Below are 24,983 nucleotides of genomic sequence, written 5' to 3'. Positions count from 1 at the left end.
ACCATCCTGGCATGTGGTATCTAGCACCATGGATTAGGTTAGCTTTTGGTTTTGTTTCTAATTTATGAGCTGAAGATCTTTTAAATATGGACATCAACCACTCATCTGTCTATAACACTGTACATGTTAATACAATGCATATATTCAGAAAAATAAAAGACCCCATAACATCAATTAAAAATGAGTACTTACAGGGCGCTTGGGTGGCTCAGTTGGTTAGGCGACTGCCTTCGGCTCAGGTCATGATCCTGGAGTCCCGGGATCGAGTCCCGCATTGGGCTCCCTGCTCGGTGGGGAGTCTGCTTCTCCCTCTGACCCTCCCCCCTCTCATGTGCTCTCTCTCTCATTCTCTCTCTCTCAAAAAATAAAAGTCTTTAAAAAAAATAAAAATAAAAATGAGTACTTACATGGGCAAATTTCATATAAAGGACGCTTTTTGACTTTGGCATTTCTGAGTGGAAGACCTATCTTTTTAAAGTCTCACTCTAGCACTGAGGCTTACTTTATTTTTTATTTATAATGCCCTCTCTATATTTTTTTTAAATAATAGCTTTATAGAGATACATTTCACATGCCATACAATTCACCCATTGTTGAATTCAGAGTCATGTGACCATCATCATAATCAGTTTTACAACATTTTCATTATCCCCCCAAATTCAGTATCCATTGGCCGTTAATCCCCATTTCTCCAAAGCCCTCCCTGATCTAGAAAACTATTTTCTGTCTCAATGGATTTGCCTATTCTGAACTTTTCATATAAGTGGAATCCTACCATATGTGGTACTTTTCAACAGGCATCTTTTACTTAGCAAGATGTTTTCAAGGTTCATGGACAGTGAAGCGTCTACTGGTACTCCCTTCTTGTTTATCGCTAAGTGGATTTCATTGTACGGATATACCATGTTTGTTTATCCATCCATCAGATGATGGACATTTGGGTTGTTTCTACTTCTTTGGCTGTTAACACCAAACATTAGTTTGCCACGTTGTAAACTTTATATGGTGGATCCACACACATAACAATGTTTGCTTTTGTGTCCAACTTCTTTTGTTCAATATTAAATTTGTGAGATTGGGGGAGCGTGGCTGGCTCAGTCTGTGGAGCATGCGACTCTTGATCTTGGGGTTGAAGTTTCAGCCCCACATTGGGTGTAGAGATTACTTAAAAATAAGATCTTTTAAAAAATTGGGGAGATTCAACCCCGAATGTATGAATATAGCTATGGTTTATTCATTTTCGTTGTTGTATAGTATTCCTTTGTTTGAATGCACCATAATTTATTTATCCATTCTACTGCTTAGAGACATTTGAGCTGTTTCTGGTTTAAGACTATTCCTAAGAACACCACTACCATGACTATTTCCATACAAGTTGTTAAAGTCACGGACAGACAGAGGTCAGCCTTGAAAGTTCCCTAAGCAGATAGCACCAGATGTAGTCATGCTGACAAAGCTCAATTTACCTTTTTTGCACTAACTTGACCTGGATTGTTTCTTGCTTTTGCCTCTGGAAATGATAAGCAAAACTTGAACTGTTTCCCAAGGTTAATATGGGGTAACCACTGAAAATTGTAATATTGTAACCAATCACCCAGAATAAATAGTCACTGCTTTCTCCCTGCATAAACTGCTTTATAACAATATACCCCTAAGCCTCATTCCATGTTCTCTTCTGTTGTCTTCTGACTGCTCCGGGTTGCAAGCTGCCCTTTTGGTATGTGCACAATAAATTTTTACTAATTACTACTTCAGTGATTCATTGGTTTTACTTTGGCTATTTTGAACCTTTGACAATGTCTTTGGTGCACATATGGACAAATTTCTGCTAGATATGTGCTAGGAATTAAGTTGCTAGGTCAGAGGGTATATTATTTGTGATCTGTAAGGGTATTTGGTTTTTCAAATTTAGTATATAATGCCAGACAGTTTTCTAAACTGATTGCATCAGTTTACACTCTCAACAGCAATGTGTGAGTGTTTCAATTGCCCACATCTTCCCCAAAACTTGGTTTTGTCCATCTTTTTAACTTTATCCATGTTAGTGGGTTTATAGTGGTAGCCTGTAGTTTTTATTTGCATTTCCCCCAAGAACTAATTAATGCACGTGGGCACCTTTTCCTGTGTTCATTAGCATCTTGCATATCTATCCCTCGTGGGGGAGAAGGGGATCTGTTCAAGTCTGACTTAGTTTCATAGTGGGTTCCCCGTCTCTTTTTGCATTTTTATTCTGGATCTGAGCTCTTTAAGAATGATAACGGTTACAACGATCTTGTCTCATTCTGTGGTTTGCTTTTTCACTCTCTAAATAGTGTTTTGGTTTTTTTTTTAAAGATTTTATTTATTTATTTGAGAGAGAGAATGAGAGAGAGCACATCAGAGGGGATAGGGTCAGAGGGAGAAGCAGACTCCCTGCCGAGCAGGGAGCCTGATGTGGGGACTTGATCCTGGGACTCCAGGATCATGACCTGAGCCGAAGGCAGTCGCTTAACCAACTGAGTCACCCAGGCACCCAATAGTGTTTTTTGATAAACAGAAGTTCATACCCAAGCAAACAAGCAAAACCAGGAACCAGGAACAGACTCATAATTACAGAGAACAAACTCTGGTTACCAGAGGGTGGGGTGGGTGGACAAAACATGTGAAGGGAATTAAGAGGTACAAACTTCCAGTTATAAAATAAATAAGTCTTGAAGGTGAAAAGTACAGCACAGGGAATATAGTCAATGATATTGTAATAACTTTGTATGCTGACAGATGGTGACAACATGTACTGTGGTGAGCACTGCATAATGTAGAGAATTGTTGGATCACTATGCCATACACCTGAAACTAATATAATATTGTATGTCAACTATACTTCAAAAAAAAAAGACCAAAAAAGAAGTTCATAATTTTAATGTAGTTCAATTTATCAATCATTTCATTTATGGTTAACACGTGCCATGTCTTATTTAAGAATTCTTTGTCTACCCTCAAGGTCATAAGGATTTTCTCCTATATAATCTTCCCAAAGCTTTATTTACTGTTTTACTTTTCACATTTAAGCCTGTAATCTACCTGGAATTGATTTATGTGTATGTTCTGAGATAGAGGTCAAGTTTCTTTCTTTCTTTCTTTCTTTTTTTTACATTGGGATATCTGTTTGATTGCCATTACAAGAAAAACCGCCTTACCCCACTTCCGTATAAAGACATCTTTGTCCTGAGTAAATACCCAGCTATGTGAAAATCTGTTCCTGGACTCTCAATTCTGAGACTTTTGCCTATTTATCATGCTCCAATTCCATGCTGCACGTGTATCACCATCACCATCATCATCATCCCCATTTTCCAGAAGAGGAAACTGAAGCACAGAAAGGCTAAGTAACTTGCCCAAGTAATTTGCTAGTTCACGGCAGAGCCGGAAATGGAACAAGGAGTCTGGCTTCCCGGTCCATAAATCCCCATAAATTACAGGTTCTCAAGCTGAAGGGTTCAAAGAACATCAAAGTGGGTTTTGTGCGAAATCTTGGGAATAGGAATGCCACGGCTGCACAACAAAAGGAAGGAAGGTAGGGCCCTGATGCTGGGTGCTCAGCCCGACACTGAACGGCCGCTTCTTTCCCAGTCCCACCACTAGAGGGCGCGGGTAACTTAAACTCGCCAGGGACGTCCCTCCCTCCCTCCCGCCCCTAGTTACCTTTCAACCAATCATCAAATATTTACCCAAAGCCGAGCTCAAAGGGAATGTAAAAAGTTGCCCAATCCAGTCTCCATGCAAGACTACATAACAACAAAAAACGCAGGACTGATCTCTGTCTTCTTAATACCTTCAGCGAAGAAAGAAACCTCCACTACCTGACTAATTTGTCTCATTCCTAAACCACTGAATACGAAGTTCCTCCTTAAATCTCTTACTCTTCGTGGCGTAAACTAGATTTTTTTTTTCTTAAACTAGATTCTTTCGCTCTACTCCTAATGGAAACAAGGAGCAACTGTTTGGCATCCTCATGGCAACCACTCTTCAAAGATGCTTGTAAATTACGAGGTATACAGTTAGGAAGTCAAACCTCCTTCTTATTTCTCTCAAAGATACAATAGTACTCGGCTACATTTCACCTCCCTAGCAATTTATAGGTTTCTTTGGTCTCTCTTCAATTTCTCTGTCTCTTTTTTTTTTTAAAGATTTATTTATTTATTTGACAGAGAGAGAAAGGAGGGGCAGAGGGAGAGGGAGAGAAGCAGACACCCCACTCAGCACAGAGCCAAAGCCAGGCTGGATCTCATGACCGTAAGATCATGACCTGAACCAAAATCAAGAGTGGGCTGCTTAAGCGACTGAGCCACCCAGGCGCCCCTCTCTAGGTCCCTTTTAAAGTGTCAAGTTCAAAAGTGAACTCTGCACTCCAGTATTCTATCCAGGGCCAGATTTACTTCCAGATTGATTCTTTAATGTTACCCTGTTATTATACTCAAACCATATGCAATCATTCAATAAAATAATTCATCCTTATCAACACGAAGGATTATAGTCATTAAAATAACAAACACAAAGACAATGACATAGCAATATAGAATATTCTTAATATTTTGTTTAAAAATGCAGGCAACACTTGCACTGGTTTGGGGGATTGTTGTTGTTTTACTGGTATAATTTTGAGGTCTTTATTTTTTTTTAAAAGATTTTATTTATTTATTTGACAGAGAGAGACACAGCAAGAGCAGGAACACAAGCAGGGGGAGTGGGAGAGGGAGAAGCAGGGAGCCCGATGCGGGGTTCGATCCCAGGACCCTGGGATCATGACCTGAGCCGAAGGCAGATGCTTAACAACTGAGCCACCCAGGTGCCCCAATTTTGAGGTCTTTAAAAAACTGATTAAAATCTTTTATTCACTCAGCAACTTATGGATTGCTCATTATGTGTAAGACCAAGAACAAGGTGTTGCAAGGAAGATAAAAGCAGACACAGACCCTGCTGTTCAGAATAATAGTAGCTGACTCATAAAATGCTTACTATGTCCTCGCTACTATGGTCATCCCTATTGTATAGCTTAAGAAAGTATGGAACAAGGAGGTCAACTAGTTTACCAAGGTCACACAGAGTAAAAGCAGAAGTAGAATTTGAATCCAGCCACTCCAGATGTGCAAGAATTTGGGCTTAACCATCATACTACACTGCCTCTCATCATAGCCTAATGAGATAGGGATAAATGACATTCAATCATTCATCAAATATTTATTGAGCAACTACTAATGTCAAGTACCAAACTAGTGCTGGGACTATACTGATGAGCAAGATAAGCACAGTCCCTGCCCTCATGGACCCACAGTCTACACAGAAAGCCTTACAGGAGTTTAGCAGAGAAAGAGTACCCATCTTTGAGGCTAGGGGAAAGAACCACCTCCTTACGCTCTCTGTTCAATTCCTCCTCAACCTTGTGGAGAGAAAAGGGGATAGGAGAGGGGGAAACACAAAGTCTCAAGAGAAAAGTAATGAGAGGTGGCATCTATTCTTCCAGCAAGCATTTGGGATTCAAAAACAAGGACAGAGTCAGGCCTGGATAGACCTTTAAGGTTCCTGCCAACCTGAGACTAGTTTCTGTTCACCTTTTACTCAAGTAATCCTCAATCAAATAGTGCCAAGCACTGAGCTAAACTCTGAAAATTCACCTGTGAATAAGCCAAGGCCCTTGCCCTCCATCAGTTTATAGTCTAATAGCACAGAGAGACAAGAAATTCCAGTACCGTGTACTAAAGCCAGTGATAAGAAGCAGCATAGAATGAGATGGGCACTATGCGGGCTGGGACCAGACAGCAAGAAAGTGACATCTATACTGAGCAGTGACACAGAACAAACCGGAGTTAAAAAGGGGACAGGGTAGGGGGTGCCTCGGTGGCTCAGTTAAGCATCTGCCTTTGAATCAGGTCATGATCCTGGGACCCTGGGATCCAGCCTCGCATTGGGCTCCCTGCTCGCTAGGGAGCCTGCTTCTCCCTCTCCCTCCCCCTGCTTGTATGTGTGTGCACGCGCACGCGCGCTCCCTCTCTCTGCCAAATAAATAAATTCTTTTTAAAAAAGAGAGAAAAATAAAAATTTTTAAAAAGGGGGGACAGGTGGGGTGCCTGGGTGGCTCAGTTCTTAAGCGTCTGCCCTCAGCTCAGGTCATGATTCCGGGGTCCTGGAATCAAGCCCCGCATCAGGCTCCCTGCTGGGCGGGAAGCCTGCTTCTCCCTCTCCCACTCCCCCTGTTTGTGTTCTCTCTCTAGCTGGCGCTCGCTCTGTCAAATAAATAAATAAAATCTTCTAAAAAATAAAAAAAGGGGGGACGGTGAGGAGTGTGATTCAGGCTTGAGGGAACAATTTATGCAAATGAGAGAGAACCTGGGATTGAGAACCATTCAGTGGTTTATAGAGTTGTGCCAAATAATGCCACTAATTTGCTAAATTCCTTCATCGCTCATTTCCAAATTCAGGAAGGGATGTGAGTATGGACACAACCTTGGGCCAAATTCAAACAAACTCTTTACTTGATAACCACAGAGCTCCAATCTAAATTAGGCTATCTTAGCCCACCATCAACACTTCATTGCAGGTGTTCATATGCTTCTCTTGCCAATCAGTCTATCAGCAAGGCCAGTGCTAGATTCCAGAAGAATTAACAGGGCTCCACTTGGCTTCCCAGGGGAGCAGTGGAGACAGTGTCTTCCATATCTCTGAATCCCACACAGAATCCAGCTCAGTGCTTTGGGAGCACAGAGGTACCATTGTTCTATATTTTACTAAACAGAGAACAAAAAGAAAAATTCATCTGATGGCATAATTACTATCTTGACCCACATCCTCCGCATTGCCCATCCTTACCCCCCAACCCCTCCAGTGCCACACATCAGGGCACTCCTCCTCCCTCTTTAGATTCTGCCACTTTCAAATGCCAAGGAGCTCCACGCAGATAAAAGTATAGCTTTGTGGATAAAAGCAGAAGCTTCAGATTCAGAATAATCTAGTGGGATCCTTTTATTCGCTTTCTGATACAGAGCAAGTCACTCAAGCTGTGGCAGCCTCAGATTTCTCTGTATCTAAAATGAGAATAATAACAGTTCTTTCACTGGGATCTGTTGAGTGAACGTAACCGGGTTAAGAATAGTAAATGAGACAGTCTATGTAAGAATATTATCACGTTGCTTGGTATATAAAATGCACTGAATAAATAACAGCTGTAGTAGAATGTTGCAGATGATGTCTAGAGGTAGACTAAAGGTAGAAGTGCATGATGCCGGTTAAGTCACTGGCTAGAGTCACAGCACCCTAGTCACAGCACCACAGCTAGAGCCCCCACCAGCCCAGATGGCTTCCCGCGACAGGCTTACAACAGGACGCATGTAAGACATCCTCGGTCCTTTGAGATTCCTTCCACGCCCAGACCTCTGCAGGGATCGGCAACTTGCGTCACCAGCTCAGCCAGCCGCCTCCTCCCCGGCCGACCGACACATGGTGGGAACGTGAGGGGGCGGGGCCGGACTCCGCGTCGCTGGGCCAATCGCCCGGCGGGAGGCGCCCAGCCAATGGCAGGGGCGCTCCAGGGCCTCGGGGGTGGGGCCACAGAGAGGAACGGCGGCGTCGTAGGTCACTGGGCGGGCCAGGGGTGGGGCCCGCGGGGCCGACGGGGGCGGGGCGGCGGAGGCCTGAGCACTCAGAGTGGCAATGGCGGCGGCTGTGGTGACGGCGGCAGCGGCGGCCCCGGTCCCGGCAGCCGGAGTGGATGGCGCCTCCTCGGTGCACTGGTTCCGCAAAGGGCTGCGGCTCCACGACAACCCTGCGCTGCTGGCGGCCGTGCGCGGGGCGCGCTGCGTACGCTGCGTTTACATCCTGGACCCTTGGTTCGCGGCCTCCTCCTCAGTGGGGATCAACCGATGGAGGTAAGGGGGCCCAAGAGCGGGGTCATGGGCCCGGGGGAAGCGGCCTGGCCTCGAGGGCGCCCCGCGAACAGCCCGGGTCGCCCCCGCCCTACAGAGAGGGAGGCTCTGCCCCCCAGGCCCCACGGCCGGAAGACCCCGGCCTGAGGGAGGTGGGACAGGGAGACGGAGCCGGGCCTCCTGAGGGGAGAAGCCGGGACGCGGACGAAGGAAGCAATTAGTCATCTTAGTAATGGCCTGGGTGGGCCAGGACTCGACCTCTGACAGAGCGCGTTCGCACTGTGTATTAGCCCCTGGGGGCCCTCACAGCATTCCTGTGGGACGGAGATCTTATTCCCTATTGTACAGGTGGAACTCCTGAGGCCTAGAGACGCAGAGTTGGCCTGCCCAAGGACTTGAAGCCAGGGAGTGGCAGAGCAGGGACTCCTGGTCCAGGGCTCTTAGGGGTGTGCTCAGGGAGGGGAAGAAAGGAGATACTGGGATGTGAGGGCAGGGACGCATTTGTGGGTTTCCGAGTCGGTAGCACAGCAGGTGCTTCTGGCATTCTTCAAGAAAAGAGCCTATTGCTGGGCTCCTGAAGGTCATCTCTAAGCTTCTGGTTTGTTTGAATCCATCCTTTCACCCATCCTGGTTTCCCTCCACCAAGACCTTCCTGCCTCTGGAGATGCCTAGAGACCCTGGCTTAGCATTAGATAAGGCAGGTGTCATCTCCCTTTTATTATGAAGACCCCAAGAGCTTGTCCAGTTAGAGGCACTTTGTGTCCTGAGCTAGAAAGTAGTACTTAAACCCATTTTGAAGAATTCCCTCAACCGGTAGCTATGAGCTTGCTAGGGAAAAAAAAAGAGAGAGAGAGACAGGAAGGAAGGAAGGAGGGAGGGAGGGAAGGAAGGAAGGAAGGAGAGAGAGAGAGAAAGAAAGAAAAAAAGAAAGAAAGAAAGAAAGAAAGAAAGAAAGAAAGAAAGAAAAGCCAAAACATCACTTCCTTCCTTCTCTTCTCATGAGATTGATTTTAAAGGACAGTTGAGCCACTATAGCTTAGACTTTTATCAACTGATGTGCTGAGGTTAGCGAGCAGAATAGCTGTGATAATCAAGGAGATCCTTCTTTGATGATTCCCAGGAAATGCAGTCAACAGAATCATGGGAAAGGATTAACAGGTAGGTAGCTGATGTCTTTTCTCTGTAATCAGTGTTTAAAACCAAGGAGTTTTGAAACATCCTGTACCCTTTTCTCTTTAAAACACCCCGCAGCTGTCCTTTGGTTGTTTGCATTGTTCTGGGGGATGTTTGCTTGTGGCCATGTTGCACTGATGGGCAGTGTTATTCCCAGGCTACGGTGGCTATCAGTACACCATTCTTTTCCTCCCCAAGGTGTGTGCCCTGCTAGGAGAGTGAGTAGCCCAAGCAGTGGGTCTATTAAATGCCCCCTCCTGCCCCATTTATATAGAGAGAACAACTAAAGATAGTCCCGTGGAGAGCCTGCCCACACAGTTTTCAGGCTGCTCTATTGCTCTGCGTCTGCTCCAGTTTCTATAGATAGGAGGTTGGGTTTGACAAACATCTTCAAATGGCCATCCCTGGCATGGGCATTAAACCAAGCCTCAGACTTTGCCCTCTGTTTATGGCAGTGTGCCAATTAGAGCAGAGTAAATAAATCTGACTACTATGTGCTCGTTACGTTGTCATGAAGGAGGTTTTGTTTTATTTTACCGGGGTTGGGGGGACATTGCATAGGACTGTCTACTCCTTTGTGGTAGTGGAGATTAAAAATCAGCAAAACCTCTGTTGCTGATTAAACTCAGATTTGCTAAGAACTAGGTGTTTCTGGATTTTTGTGGGTCACTCTTTTGTGACAGTGCTTTTGAGCAAGTGAAGGAGAAAAGGAATGTGGCAGCTCAGATGCCTTAGTCAAATCCTGAAGTCAAAGGCCATGTAGGAATGTAGATATTAATTGAACAATGATTTTAATGAGTGCCTAGTATCTGCCAGGCACTGATCTGGGTGTTGCTAGGGACACAGCAGTGAACAAGCAGTTGTGTCCAGAGCTCCTGGAGCCTACATTTTAGTGGAGGGAGACAAGTAAACAACCATAATTTAGTAGAACTGAGTGCCATGAAATAAATAAAATAGGGGGACAGATTAGAGTGGCATTAGTCTGGCTGCACATGGGAACCACTGAAGGATCTTTAAAAGATGCTTGGACTCCGTCCTCCCCCAGTTCTGATTTAATGGTTCTAGGTATGGCCTGGGCATTAGAATTTTTAAAGCTCTCATGTGCAGTGAAGCCTGAGAAGCACTGGACTGGAGAACCACAGACTTGAGCCTGACAGCTTTGGAAATGTGTTGCAGTGCTTTGTCAGGGAGGCTAATTAGCTTTGGCATTTAGAAGAAAGAGGTGAGGGGCGCCTGGGTGGCTCAGTTGTTAAGCGTCTGCCTTCGGCTCAGGTCATGATCCCAGGGTCCTGGGATCGAGCCCTGCATTGGGCTCCCTGCTCCACAGGAAGCCTGCTTCTCTCTCTCCCACTCCCCCTGCTTGTGTTCCCTCTCTCACTGTGTCTCTCTCTGTCAAATAAATAAATAAAATCTTAAAAAAAAAAAAAAGAAGAAGAAGAAGGAAGAGGTGAAAAAACACAAAACAGATGGAATATGATAACTGCTCCTGGGCCTGGAAGCAGATACGCCACTTGCCACCGCCACCATTCTCTTTGCTCCCGTGATCAGATCAGGGCAGAACTGCAGACTGTTTTACACACTCAGTTGGGGGTTGGGGCAGTGATGGAGCCAGCTGTACCTCTGCATAACTACGGTCTATGTAATCTTCCGGTGGCTGTTTCTGGATCTGGGAGTGATCTGGGACAACTGTGCTGCAGCATAACATCCTAGCTCTGCAGATACTTCAGTTGCTGCCTTTGAGAAGCCTCCCTAGAAAGGGTGAGCCATGGGCCATCTGCAAGAGGTGGGGCAAATCAAGATCTCAGATGTCTATTCTCCTGCACATCTTACACTAACTCCTGCACAGCATTTTTCAGCAGATGAATCAGATTACAATAACCATAAATGGCACTTTCTAAGAGTCAAAGAGGACAGAGAAAGGCAACCAAGAAATATGTATATTAGCAGAGCAGAAAGGCTGGCATACTCCTTGCCTTGGTGGTAGTGGGAAGCTGACGGGCTAACTGTAGCTCAGTGAGCCTCAGGACTTTTTTTGTCAAGCACTAGTTGGCTAAGCCCTTTGCCATTTTTCCCAGCCCCACCTTGCCCAGATTTGCTGCATGTGGAAGGAGGTACTGCAGTGAGAACCACCCAAAAAAGGGGGAGTGATCAGCTTCTAGATTTAAAAATGGGTACTCAAGGGGCGCCTGGGTGGCTCAGTTGTTAAGCGTCTGCCTTCAGCTCAGGTCATGATCCCAGGGCTCTGGGATCCAGCCCTGCATCGGGCTCCCTGCTCAGCGGGAAACCTGCTTCTCCCTCTCTCACTCCCCCTGCTTGTGTTCCCTCTCTCGCTGTCTCTCTCCCTCTGTGTCAAATAAATAAATAAATAAATCTTTTAAATAAATAAATAAGTAAATAAAAATGGGTACTCACGGGGCGCCTGGGTGGCTCAGTCGTTAAGCATCTGCCTTCGGCTCAGGTCATGATCCCAGGGTCCTGGGATCGAGCCCCACATCGGGCTCCCTGCTCGGTGGGAAGCCTGTTTCTCCCTCTCCCACTCCCCCTGCTTGTGTTCCCTCTCTTGCTGTGTCTCTCTCTGTCAAATAAATAAATAAAATCTTTAAAAAATAAAAATGGGTACTCAAAATGGGTTTTCATTGCCTTCCTCTTGCTCCTGCAACTTCGATTGGTGTTGGCAACAGTTCACTGCACCATGTATTTAAATCATTTTCTCCCTAGTTCTGTGCTGCACCTGTATTCAGGAGCTTCCAGACAGGGAGAGTTGGTAGAAACAAAATATCAGCCCATGTAGCTCAGAATTAATTAATGAGGTGAACTGGGAACTCCAGGATGCCTGGTGAGAACAATATGTCTTTCATCCCGGTGCTGGGAGCTAATCACTATGAGACTGTCGATTTGGTTGGTTCGTCCCTGGGACTTGGTCAGCAAGCAGGGGATTGAGAACTGTAGTCTACTGGGGGAGAAATCTGAGTTTCTCTGAGCTTTTCACACTGGTACCCAAAAGAGTCACTTCACTGTTCTGCTGCTGAGGAAATGTTTCCATGTGCCGAAAAGGGAGGAAAATCTTCATCTTTTTCTTTGAAATTAGGAAAGAATAAATATATTTTTAAGTGAGTGATACTTAGAGATCAATCCCTGCTATGGATTGTGGGTTTGGGCCACCCTTTTTCATGGGGCTTATGCTCTCTTACTTAGGATAAGTTAATTTCTGTTAATATCCTATGTAGCCAGTCTGGGCAGGCCTATGATACCATCATACAGCTAGATAACCTTGGCTGGATGCAGAGAGACTTGGTCAAGGGCAATCTGGATCCAAAAAGGAGTTCACTATCATCCCTCCTCCTGTTAACAACAAATAAAATATTCCTCAATGCAGAATCTGCCATCTCTAGGGAAGGTTTTCTCTAAAGATCCGCCTGTCTTATTCTAAAGGGCTAGCCCCATAGAGTGCCTGAATTATAGAGTCCTTTCTGTATTTTTGGAAATCCCTGTTTGGTCTTCTCCAGTGCTGTCCCCCTCTAGCTCCAGAGCACTTACATAATGTAATTCAGTCGCACATGTTGTCTAATCCTAAGGGTGAGCTTTGACTGTTCGCACAGGACCGTGTGCTCTGAATTTTGGCCATGTGAGCTCAGCTTGGAGCTGCCAAGGGTGAGCCGCCAGCCCCAAATGCCACCATCTCCAATGCCCAGGCCAGTTTTCTTTAGAGTCCACCCTCATTGGAGTAAAGAGAAACTGGCCATGTGGAGAGGAGGGTTTTAAAGGAGGGCAAAAGGCCCAAAATTCTCTCCAGTAACAGAATGCATACACCTGCCCCAGCAAGCATTTGCCCAGTAGTAATGCCGCTCCCTGTTTCTTTGGTGTTATGCAAAACTGTCACCTGGCAGGTGAGGTACTGTAGCAGTGGGTTCTCTTTCTCTGGCTGCCTGGTGGCTGGGGTTCCTGGGGGCCTGTTGCCTTTTATGGGGGCCATCCTTAAACCTCCTTCCTGGAAAAGCCCTGTAGGGCTGGACTCAGGAGGGAAGTTGGAAGTAACAGAGCATATCTAGAGCATCAAAGAGGAGGCCGAAACCAGGATCTCAAAGAGAGAAGTTTTAGTAGAAACAAATTAGAAGTAAAGAAAGGCATCTTATAAACAGAAGCTAGAAGTGGAGTTCAGTTTTCTAGAATAGTGCTGGTGAAACTTTAGTGTGCAAAGGAATCACCAGAGTCTCTTGCTAAAATGCAGATTCTGATCCTGGAGGCCTGCGATTCTGCATTTCAACAAGCTTCTGAGTGATTCACAGCTGTTGAGCCTCAGAAGACCAAGGATCTGGGGCCAAAGGTGTTGGCTGTGGTTCCCCTTGAGGCTGCGTCTTGGACAGCACAGCCTCAGTGCTCAGGCAGGAGGTCCTGCTCCAGAAGCAGTAGAGCCTGGTGGCTAAGAATGCAGACGCTGAGCCACACTGCCTGGTTTGAATTCTGGCCACTTATTAGCAAATTACTTAATCAGTCTATGCTTTAGTTTCCGCATCTGTGAAATGGAAATAATCATAGTACCTACTTCACAGATCTATTTGAAAAGGAAATGAGATAATGTATGTAAAATAAGTAGACCAGTGCTGGGTTCATTGCAAATGCTGATTAAATGTTAGTTAATGGTGTTACCGTTACTGTCATTTGGCTGCGGAGTTCAGAGTTGGGCCTTCTGCTTCCTACCTCAGCTGTAGACTTCTCTTGTCAAAGAAGAAAAGGGCTCTCGTGAGGTTATCTTACTTATCTTACTTCAGAGATGCTTAGTTCAGAATTTCTCCTTTTAGTAAATGAGGTCTAGAAATAAAGCTCTGGGGAGGCAGCTGGAGCCTAGCTTTCACGTTCACGTCAGCCTTATTTATAGCTTGAAACTGAAAACCTGTGCAGCCTGGTGGCCTGTGAGGGAGGAAGCCACCAATGTGCATGGCAGGGACATTCCTGAGAGCCTCACATGGGGGACCTGGTGCCCTGAGGTGATGGAATTTAAGTTTCCAGTTACCTCTGGGCATGGCAGGGACATTCCTGAGAGCCTCACATGGGGTACCTGGTGCCCTGAGGTGATGGAATTTAAGTTTCCAGTTACCTCTGGGCGTTCTCCCTAGCAGGGCCCAGGTTTCAAGGTGGTAGAAGGCTGTTCCCAGGGGCCTTTCTTCTTTTCCTCTTGAGAGGAACAGTGTGACCCGGGAAGAGGCCAAAACAAGTGCAAGTGCGTCACTCCCGGCTTAGCTTTCCTTTTCTGAGGGTGTCAGTTTCTTAAAAACAAAAATTCACAGAGGCAGAGCTTGGCGTTTCGGAAAGCAATAGTCTCTCATCTCTGCCTCTCTCGGAGAGTCTCTGCAGGCTAGCAGGATGCTTTGGGCTGAGCATGGGACTCCACTTCTGCTGGAATGTGGGTCTGCGGCATTTGCTGCCCCAGGAGTGTCATGTTGTTGACGTCAGAGGCAGCAGCAGGGTACTGGTTCTAGTTGGCAGCCTGGGAACAGGGGCTGCTCCTGTAAGCCAGCAGCAGTCAGGGGATGCAATGTGCTGCAGAAGAGGCATGGGGCTTCATTGGGTTCAGAATAAAATCTAGTGATTTCCACCATTGACGGAGATGGGTGGGAGATGGCAAAATGTAGATAGCAAGGGTATCTGTGAAGCAGGCTGACCTTTCGGGGCTTAGTTCCCCATGAGGTTCCAAATGTCCATGGATTACCTATATGCAGGTTTGTGTTTGTCGGAGAGCGATTCCAAACAGTTGAGGTCTGGCAGCATCTCAGCCCCTGGAGTCGTGTCCAGTGTGCCACTAAAAGGCTTTAGAGATGGGACACAGCTTCCTATGGCAGCTTTGTTGCTTAATAATTATGATCTAAGCAAATTAATTATCCTGTGTTTCATTTTCCTCATCTATAAAATGAAGACAATATTTCCCTTCAAAATGTATTGAAAGAACTAAAAAAACATGCTTAAAAAGCATAAACAGACAGATAATAACATTGATGACACTGTTTGCCTCTGGGGAGGGGAATTAAATTCCTGACGGATAAAGGGGAGACTTTTTGCGAGGTACCTTTTTATAACTTGAATTTTAAATTACATAATTATCTGTTTAAAATGCTAATTTCATTTAATTTAAAAATAAAACACATGCTGGGATGCCTGGCTGGCTTAGTGGGTAGAGCATGCAACTCTTTTTTTTTTTTTTAGAGAGGGAAGTGAAGAGGGACAGAGGGAGACAGAGAATCTTTTTTTTTTAAGATTTTATTTATTTATTTGAGAGCAAGCGGGAGAGCACAAGAAAGAGCATGAGTGGAGAAGTAGGGGTGCAGAGGGAGAGGCAGAAGCAGATTTCCTGCTGAGCAGGGAGCCTGACAGAGGGCTCAGTCCCAGGACTGGGACCATCACCTGAGCCGAAGGCAGACACTTGACTGACTGAGCCACCCAGGCACCCTGAGAGAGAGAGAATCTTAAGCAGGCTCTGTGCTAGGCATGGGGCTCAACCTCACAACCCTGAGATCATGACCTGAGCCAAAATCAAGAGTCAGACACTTGGGGCACTTGGGTGGCTCAGTCGTTAAGTGTCTGCCTTTGGCTCGGGTCATGGTCCCAGGGTCCTGGGATCAAGCCCCACATCAGACTCCCTGCTCGGTGGGAAGCCTGCTTCTCCCTCTCCCACTCCCCCTGCTTGTGTTCCCTCTCTCGCTGTGTCTCTCTCTGTCAGATAAATAAATAAAATCTTTAAAAAAAAAAAAAAGTCAGACACCTAACTGACTGAGCCACCCAAGCGCCCCAAGCATGCGACTGTTGATTGGAGGTTATAAGTATGAGCCCCATATTGGTTGTAGAGATTCCTTAAAAGTAAAATCTTTTAAAACAAACAAACAAACAAACAAACATATGTCAGGGGCACCTGGCTAGCTCAATTAGTAGAACATGTAACTTTTGATCTCGGGGTTGTGAGTTCGAGCCCCACATTGGGTGTAGAGATTACTAAAAAAAAATAAACTTAAAAAAATTAAAAATAAAACATATGTCACAAAAATGTACTGATAGATTTCTCAGAGGGGTAGTTGTGCCTAACTGAACAGTAAATAAATGTTTGTGGTCAAATGAAAATAAACATCAAAGGCATTCAGTGAATGCTGTTTCTTCACAGTGATCGGCTCTCAAGGCTAGGTCTCTTGAGTATCTGGGTTGCCCCCCTAGCCCTCCACCCCCAAAAGCATATGAGGATATCCTATAGAGAACTACCTTCTAAGGCCTTCTCCCTCTTGGGATGAGAATCTGGTGGCCAGAGCCCTGGAAGATGAGCCACCTGCCACACGAAACCCTGGGAACTGGGGACCCAGCCCAGGCTATGGGGCTGTGGCAGTAGACATATGTGCAGCCCAAAGCATGAATACAGAAAGGCAGGGTGGACAAGGTAGGTAGGATTTGCCAGCGCTATTGCAGTCTTGCTCTTTTCTAGTAGGACCTCAGGCTTCTATACCGAGGTACTGCTTTTGTTTTTCAGATGGCTTTCTCCCCTGTTCTCCCTTTTGATTTTCACAACAGCCTTGTGATAGGTGGATATTTACACACAGTGCCTGAGGCTGAGAGGGACTGCCTTGCCTCAGATCACAGAAAAACCCCAGAGTAGGAGCAGCTCACATTTTTTTTTAAAGATTTTATTTATTTATTTATTTGAGAGAGAGAGAGAGAGAGAGAGAGTGAGAAACAGCATGAGAGGGGAGAGGGTCAGAGGGAAAAGCAGGCTTCCCGCTGAGCCGGGAGCCCCATGCGGGACTCAATCCCAGGACTCTGGGATCATGACCTGAGCCGAAGGCAGTCGCTTAACCAACTGAGCCACCCAGGCTCCTAGGAGCAGCTCACATTTGTCCCAGGTTTTCTATATGTCAGTCCCTGTACTAAATGTTTTTCATGCATTATTTGATTTTCTTTTCTTAGCAATTCTAGGAGCTAGGTACTAACATCAACTCCATGTTACAGATTAGAAAGAAGAAACAAAACAAAACAGGTTAAGTAACTGCCTGAAGTCACACAGCTAGGAAGTGGCCAAGTCAGGATTTCAGTGGAGGCTGTGCTGATGCGCCACCACGTTCTGGCTGGAGTAGAGTACTAATGATGTACCAGAATCTCCCTGCTTTGTTAGGAAAAAGAGTGCCTCTTTCTTAACGTTACCCCTAAAAGGCCTGTGTGGGCTCTGCAGGTTCCTACTTCAGTCTCTGGAAGATTTGGATACAAGTTTAAGGAAACTGAACTCTCGCCTGTTTGTAGTCCGGGGACAGCCCGCTGACGTATTCCCAAGATTATTCAAGGTAAGTGTGCAGAGCCCTAGAGAAGACGGGGAGGTTCTGTTCTCTAGACTTTCCCCTCAGACTGAATGAGGTGATATTCTGACTCAGAAAAGGAAACTGGTCAGTGCTGGTCTGTAGGGAAGTTGGGAGCAAAGCTGATCAGTTTGCCAACAGAATGGAAACTGTGTTAAGGAAAAAGTTCTGTGAAACCAGTGTCTTGTTGGAAAGTTCCCAGCTCAGTCCAGACAAGGGATGTGGCAAGTTATCCCACCCTGGATGCCACTGGCTTCCTCAGATGTTTCCTTGGCTCCAGCCAACAAGATTTATTAGGGCTCTTCCTATGCCAGGAGTTTGAGGACAAGTTTTCCTTTTTAGCACGGGGCGTTTCCTGTCTTGCTATGTGCTGTTTATTGGTGGAAAAATCAGCCTTTTTGAGGGAGCTCCGTGCTCCTGGGGCAAATGGTTGATAAAATCTTCACTTGGGTACCATGTAGGCCTCAGTCTATTCTATCAGGTAGCCAGCTCCCCCCTCCCCACCCCCGCTCCAACCCCTTTCTTTATAAAGCAAAACTACTCGTGGACAGAGGGCTCTAGGATAGTCTCTCCGCATCCTCAGCACTGCAGGATCATTTTCATACCCCCTTCCACTCCAGCTCCCTTCCCTACCCTTCCCGGGGGGAAAAGACCAGAGGAAAGGTCTGCTGTCAAGGCAGGCAGCTTAGGAAATACCTCATCATTCACTCATCATTCACTTCACCTCCCCACACCCCCACACAGACACACACATGTAAATCACACCGTGCTGGAAATAGCTGGTGTTCACTGAGGACAGACTAGGAGTCAAGAGCCCTTCTAAGTAAATGCTTTACATACATTAATTTTCATAGCAGCCCCGGAGGTATGGGCTGCTATCCCTGTTCTACAGATGACAGAACAGTAGCTTCGTGGTTGTGGAGCTGAGAGGTGATAATCGGAGATTCGAGCCCCGGCTCTCTGGCTCCAGATTGTGTTCTTAACCAGCATACCACTAAACACAGTGGCCTCTTCTCCTCCTCTGCGTTGTCTCCCCTCTCTCCCCCTAGCACCTCAGAGGCCAACCCAGCAATGGCCCAGAGGTACAGAGAGATCATTCAGTCCTTTAGCATATAATAGTCCCCCTGTCCCCTTATCCGTCACCTGCTGTCAACTGTAGTCTGGAAGCAGATGATCCTCCTCCTGACAGAGAGTCAGTAGGTCATCGGTAGCTCAGCACCACATTGTAATACCTGCGTCCGTCCCCTCACTCACCTCCTCGCGTAGGCATTATATCATCTCACGTTATCACAGGAAGAAGGGACAGTGCAGTGTAAGGTACAGCAAGGGGGTGTTTTACGACAGAACCACATTCACGTAACTTTTACTACAGTATATTTTATAGTTCTATTCTATTATTAGTTACTCTTGTTAATCTGTTGTGCCTAACTTATAAATTAAACTTTATCCTAAGTAAGTATGTATAGGAAAAACCATAGCAGTCTGTGTAGGGTTCAGTACTATCTGCAGTTGCAGGCATCCACTGGTGGTCTTGGAACGCATCCCTGCAGACAGGAGGTGACTACCATATACTTATTGAGCTTCTACCATGTCCTAGGCCCCCAGTGAGGTACCAGGGTAATGATGAGACAGCATGGTTTCTGCTCTGAGAGTTCACACTCTTAATGGGGGAAACAGGCAAGTAATGAGCAACTTCACTGCCATATGATAAATGCTGTGATGGGAAAAGGGCAACGTGCAGGAAAATCCTGTTGAAAGATAAGGTCAAGGAAAGCTTCTTGGAGAAAGTGGCATCTAATAATATTTTTTTTATTATTCACCAAGTTAACGAGTTTTTGACAATGTCATCTATATGAATTGCTAAGCATGGTACCTGGCTCATAGGGCGCAATAAATATTTAGTCCCGTTATCCTGGATGAGGGCTAGCCAGCCCTGCTCAGGACCCACACCACAGGCAGGACTGAGTTAGGTCCTGCGTGACCAGGACATTTGCCCTAGGGGTTTAGAGTATTAAGGGGCCATGACCAGAGACTTTGGTTGGAATGCAGTTTTCTTCTTGCTAGTCATGTTCTAGGGCTTTCTGTGGGTTATCTGTACAACCTTTTACTGGACCAGCTTTCTCCCAGCATTGCAAGGAAATCTAGAAAATTCTACCAGAAAAGACTAAAGGCTTGGAAAAGAATTCCCTTCTTTTTTAACATGTGGCCCTTCTGATCTGATTTCTCTGACCTCTGGACTAAGGATTGCTCCTCCTTCCCCAGCTTTTCTGAGAGCTAGAGCCTGTTAGTTCTGTTTGCTGCTGGCCTCAGGAGGGTTGCTATGGAAACCATTAGGACACTTCACATAGCGCAAGTCTGCCAAGAAAACTAAGCCAGAAGTTTGTAGGGCTCTGAGGAGCTCTGGGAAAGGCATGCTGGGCAGGAGGGAGGCAGTGATCTTTTCCCCCACTGTCTGCACCAGTGAGTCAGTGCTGCTTTCTGGGACTGGGGCCTCCCTTGGGAGCATTGTATTTATACCCTCCTGCTGCATTCTCCTACCCCAGGACACAGCAAATGTACAGGGCTACCCACCTCTCTCTTAATTCCACTAGCCTTGGGCTCCACTGTTGCCATGCTGGTGGCCTCACCTCAAAGGCCTGCTTTCCTCAACCCTGGGAACCTCAGATTGTTTGCTTTCCAGTTCAAATCTTTGTCCCTAGTTTGTTCTGCAGCCCATTCTGACAGGTCTCTAGACTCGTCTCTTCCTAGGAAGGAGCTGAGTCCTCAGCTGCATTCTTCTCCCCAGACAGTGTTTAGCATAACAGATTCTCTCCCCACAGGAATGGGGGGTGACCCGCTTGACCTTTGAATATGACTCTGAACCCTTTGGGAAAGAACGGGATGCAGCCATCATGAAGATGGCCAAGGAGGCCGGCGTGGAGGTGGTGACTGAGAACTCTCATACTCTCTATGACCTGGACAAGTAAGACATGGGTCCCAGGGGTCAGGTTGCCAATTGTGGGAGTTGGTGGTTTGGGCCCCTGCTGAGTGGAACTTTGGGAGATTTACCAATAAAGCCACCTGGCACAAGAAGTATGGCATTTTCTAGAAGCTGGAGGGGAATGGGCCGGAGTTGGGGCCTGTGGAACAGATCACAAAGAGCTTTACCCGATTTGGGTGCAAGGAGGCTTACTAGGCCCGAGGGGTGAGAACAGTGAGGATCCCCGTGCAAGATCTTCATAGATCTGCTCCTAATCTGCTGTCCTGTCCCCTCCTCATGCTTCCACTTCTGTCCTGCTCCTGAAAGGCTGTCCTCTGACCTCAGTGGACCCTGCCTGTTATGGCCTTCCCGACAGAGCTCTGTTCTCATAGGTCCTGTTTCTGTACCTAATGCGGGTTCCCTGGGCTCCTCTGGCTATCTGGGTTTCTAGGCCATGCATTTAGATGTGCAGGAGGCTCTAGAGCTCCCTGCAGGGGACCCATCACTACAGAGCAGCCTCCTTCCCTAGGGACAGGCCTCTGCTTTCAGAGTGTCTAGGAGGAAACCCTCTCCTCCCCTTCCCTGGCAGAGCTGTCACCCTCCTGCTGCTGTTCCTGCCAAGCCAGCAGCCGTCACTGGTCCCTGCCCCCCTCTCCCAGACCCAGTGGTGGCTGCCAGGAGGCCAGGTCACACATCTCTGCACGTGAGCTAGTTCTCAGGAGTTGCTGCTGGGTGTGGAGCTCCTCCTCCTGCCGCGTGCCAGAGGACGGGGGAGGTACTGCAGGGGCTGCAGCCAACCTTATATCCCCACAGTGAACTCACCCAGCCAGCCAGGTCTTGCATAAGCTGCCGCTTGGCCAACAGGAAGAGCCCTGGGAATCTGGCTCCAGACCACCCCAAGGCATTCTATAGAAATGGCCTGATTCTCCTCCTCAGTCCAGTATCTTCTTTTCTTAGCTGAATGCAGCTCTGTGTCCCTTGATCATGAAAACAGATTTTGTAAGCTGCCAAACACCCTTTAAATAGTTGTTGCTATTAATCCCAGTCCCAGTCTCTGATCTATGAAGAATAGGCTGTTCTCCACCTCTCTGTTCTAATAAATTGGGGCCAAGAAGGCAATGATTTTTCAACAAAGGAACATGCTTGCAGTTCTTATCAAAGAACTTCCTGAAGGCTTACGCTGGGATGGAGAGGAAGGCGCATGGGGATTCCCGTGACTTGGACACACAGGCTGAGTACCAAGAAGGCTAGCGGGGATTTTTCTGTGATTAGAGAGATACGGTCAGTCTCTGTCTTTAGGAGGCTCCACGTCGACACCAGGGAACCCGGAATTGAGTCCCAGCTTTGGCCCTGCCTTGCTCCATTACCTGAGGCACCTGCTCCAGCTCTCTGGGCTTCATTTTCCCTCTCGGTAAAATGGAGGTGTAGCCTCCCTTGCCCCTTCGTTTCCATTTAGGGGTGGGACCCATGAGTGGATGAGAAAAGCTCCAAGCCTTCAAAGTTTGGGCTCTTTTCTGGGTGGGCAGGGACCTGACATGAAGGGCCTCGTGCATGACGTTAGGTGTGCTTTGGGTTTCCCAGGATTATTGAGCTGAATGGGCAGAAGCCGCCCCTTACCTACAAGCGCTTTCAGGCCATCATCAGCCGCATGGAGCTGCCCAAGAAGCCCGTGGGCTCTGTGACGAGCCAGCAGATGGAGAGCTGCAGGGCCGACATCCAGGAGAACCATGATGACACCTATGGCGTGCCCTCCCTCGAGGAGCTGGGTGCGTACTTCCTGCCCAGAGCCCCCTTTTTTGTAAAATAACTGACCAGGTTTTTTCTGCTTTGTCAAAGTGGTACATGTTATTATACCCAGTGCTGAAGATACAGTGAAGCCAGAATGGGAATAACAATCACTATGACCCTACCACCCAGAGATAGCCACTGCTTAATTTGGAGCATGTCTTCCCAGTCTCTTTTCTGCTCCTACTCATGTACATAATGTTACGTTTCTAATTCCTGCTTCTGTTTTTGTACTTTTCTCTCTCCAAAGATACAGGCACAGTATAGTGCTGGCATCAGTGGGCTCCTCAATACCAAGTTAACTAGTGTTGCTTCCACTGAGAGGGGGTCTGCCAGCCCCTCAGGTTACTGACTGAACCCTTTCTCCCCTTCCTCCCCACCCCCCATTTTTTGATCTGAATAAAGTTAGCCTTTCTCACCTGAAAACAGCACTCATTGCCCGCCAACCCAATAGGGCGGGCAGGCCAGGATTGTTCTCGTGTGCCTGGAGTGAGGAGTGGCAGGGGTAGGGAAGGCAAGGGAGAGGACAGAAAAGAAGTCACGACAGGAAGAGAACCGGGATGACCTGGCAAACGCCGAAATGTTAAGATGATCTCAACCCCAGCAGCACCAAGAACAAACGGTTCAGTTCCCATGAAGCTCAAAGAACATACCGATGTGTCAAGACTTGCTGAGCTATCACTGAAATGGCCTGACCTCTGGTCCTGTGACCTTCTCTCCCTCCTCGCGTAGGGTTCCCTACCGAAGGACTAGGCCCAGCTGTTTGGCAAGGAGGAGAGACAGAAGCTCTGGCCCGCCTGGATAAGCATTTGGAACGGAAGGTATGGCCCCCACTTCTGGGACACAGAACTTCGGGTGCTAGCACCCAGGTGGCAGGGGATGTGAGGGTCAGCTTCATGGCTTTTAGTGCCTCTTAGCTCAAAGTGCTTGAAAGTGAAAAACCTCCCTGATGGCAGTAACAACAGCAGTAATAGTAGCTACCATTTAGTGAGTGCTTACCACATGTTGGTCACTGGGTAAATTACCTACTTGCGCTATTTCCTGTTGTCTTTTCAGCATCCCTACCAGGTAGGTGTTAAGCTCTCCATTTGACAAATCAGAAAAGTAAGGTTTAGGGAGGATAAGTAACTTGCCTGAGGTCACACAGTTAGGAAATAGTAGACTTAGATCTTGTTCTGTGTGATTCCAGAACTTACCCTAGATTGCTTTTCTTTCATCTCTATGCAGCTTCCCCTTCCTGAGAGGGTATCTGGTCAAGGAAGTCCATAAGATTAATTTCTTTGTGTTTATGTGTCCTCTCCTCACCTTTTGCTGGGTCCCCTCCAAGGCATTGATTTCCATTTGTTTGGACACAGAGAACAAATAGCCCACCTCCCGGTGAAGTGGGCCTTGACAAGGGGAAGGAAAGAGGCAGAGGCCCCAAAGGCACTCCTTAACAATGTCACATGGCTTCCATGACCCTGGGGCTAGAGGAGCAGAGAAGGTTCTCGTGACTGAGTCAGTTGCTGGTTTTCTGTCCACTAGTGCTCGTTTGTAGACGGGTTCACAACCTTTTGTATTCTCAGATAGGTAAGCATTTGGCCCAGCAGCCAGGTGATAACTATGGAACAAGGAAAAATAGGCAGACCTACATAGGAAAAATGCTTCCCAGCCCTGGAGGTGCCTCACCAGCAGTGAAAATGTGCCTCAGATCCCACCTCCCTTAGGTCCATAGGCCTTGATGTCCCTCTCTGGGTGTTACCTTCAGCCAGCCCCACCAACTGAAAAGGATGAGACTGATGTCCAAGGGCTTTGGGGAGGACCAGCTGTCCTTGTCCACATCAGGAGCTTTACCCAAAGATTCTTGGGATCAGTTTGGGGACACAGGCCAGGCCGAGGGGGCAGAGTGGTGGAGGTGACAAACAGGATGGCAAGAGTGGAATAAGACTGACAAGTATAAAGAGCTAACTTACAGCCTTGTGGAATATCACCACCTTAAAAGCACTTCGTGGAGGGCTGCCCCTTCGATCACCAAGTCAGGGGGTCCTTTTCCACATAACCCTGGGTCTGGTCTGTCACAGGGCCTTGTATCAGGATTCTTCAGACTCCCTGGTGGCCAATGGCGACATTGTGTCCTACGACTGGGAGAGGAAAAGGGGCCTGTGAGCAGGAGTGTAACGGGCTCTGAGGAGGTTTATTTCAGTCTTCCATTTTCTGACTCTGAAGTGAGCATCTATCTACTCATGTCAAGATGGCTTAGCTGCTGGAAAGACTGCCCAGTGAGGCAAGTATGGAGTCTGTCTCCAGGAGAGTAGTTTATTGCAGATGACAGACATGAAACAAGAAATTACCATGTACTGTGGGTCAGGAAAGGAGTGGTTCAAAGGGTTAGGAGAGCAAAGAGCAAGAGAGTTTTTTTGTTATTAGTCAGTTCGTATTTGCAGGCTGGCTTTTGAAAAAGGTGTTTTTGAGCTCATGTAACTAAGAGTCTAAGGTGTAGCCTTTAGGCACAGCTGGACCCAGATGTCCAAATAATGCTACTGGGAATACATTCTCCATCTCTGAGCTCAGCTTTCCTCTCTGTTAGTTTATTCTCGGGTAGGCTTTCCTTAAATAGTGGCAAAGTGGTCACAGCAGCTTATTTTCAATCCGCTTAGCACACCAGAGGAAGTGTGGTATGCCTCTTTTCCAAAAGCTTCAGGAAAAGTCCCGAGGAGTGTTTTCATTGGCCTGGCTTGGGTCATGCGACAGTCCCTGACTCAGTCATCATGGCCAAGGAAGCGGTGCTCTCCCTCGTCAGACTTGCATCCTGAGCCTACTCCCAGAGTCAGAAGGTGAGCTTAGCTGCACTGCACCCACTTGGACTGAGAT

General features: G+C 46.9%; 1 protein-coding gene across 2 annotated transcripts in view; it reads left to right on the top strand.

Moving 5' to 3' along the window:
- Window positions 1-7,660: 7,660 nt before the first annotated feature.
- Window positions 7,661-24,983, top strand: part of CRY2 (cryptochrome circadian regulator 2) — a 35,052-nt gene continuing 17,729 nt past the window's right edge. Inside the window, exons 1-5 of one of the 2 annotated variants that reach the window (XM_028111205.2) lie at window positions 7,661-7,898; window positions 17,269-17,377; window positions 20,209-20,351; window positions 21,930-22,114; window positions 22,866-22,954. In XM_028111205.2, coding sequence (XP_027967006.1) covers window positions 7,684-7,898; window positions 17,269-17,377; window positions 20,209-20,351; window positions 21,930-22,114; window positions 22,866-22,954 — 741 coding nt within the window. In that variant the 5' untranslated portion in view covers window positions 7,661-7,683. Of the gene's footprint in view, window positions 7,899-17,268; window positions 17,378-20,208; window positions 20,352-21,647; window positions 21,760-21,929; window positions 22,115-22,865; window positions 22,955-24,983 lie in introns of those variants that run through there. The other variant, XM_028111206.2, reaches the window with a different exon arrangement.

The sequence above is a fragment of the Eumetopias jubatus genome, unplaced genomic scaffold (assembly GCF_037043125.1).
Source record: "Eumetopias jubatus isolate StellerSeaLion01/CBP00866 unplaced genomic scaffold, mEumJub1_p1.0 scaffold_13, whole genome shotgun sequence".
Lineage (NCBI taxonomy): Eukaryota > Metazoa > Chordata > Mammalia > Carnivora > Otariidae > Eumetopias > Eumetopias jubatus.
This window is presented reverse-complemented; position numbering and strand designations above follow the sequence as displayed.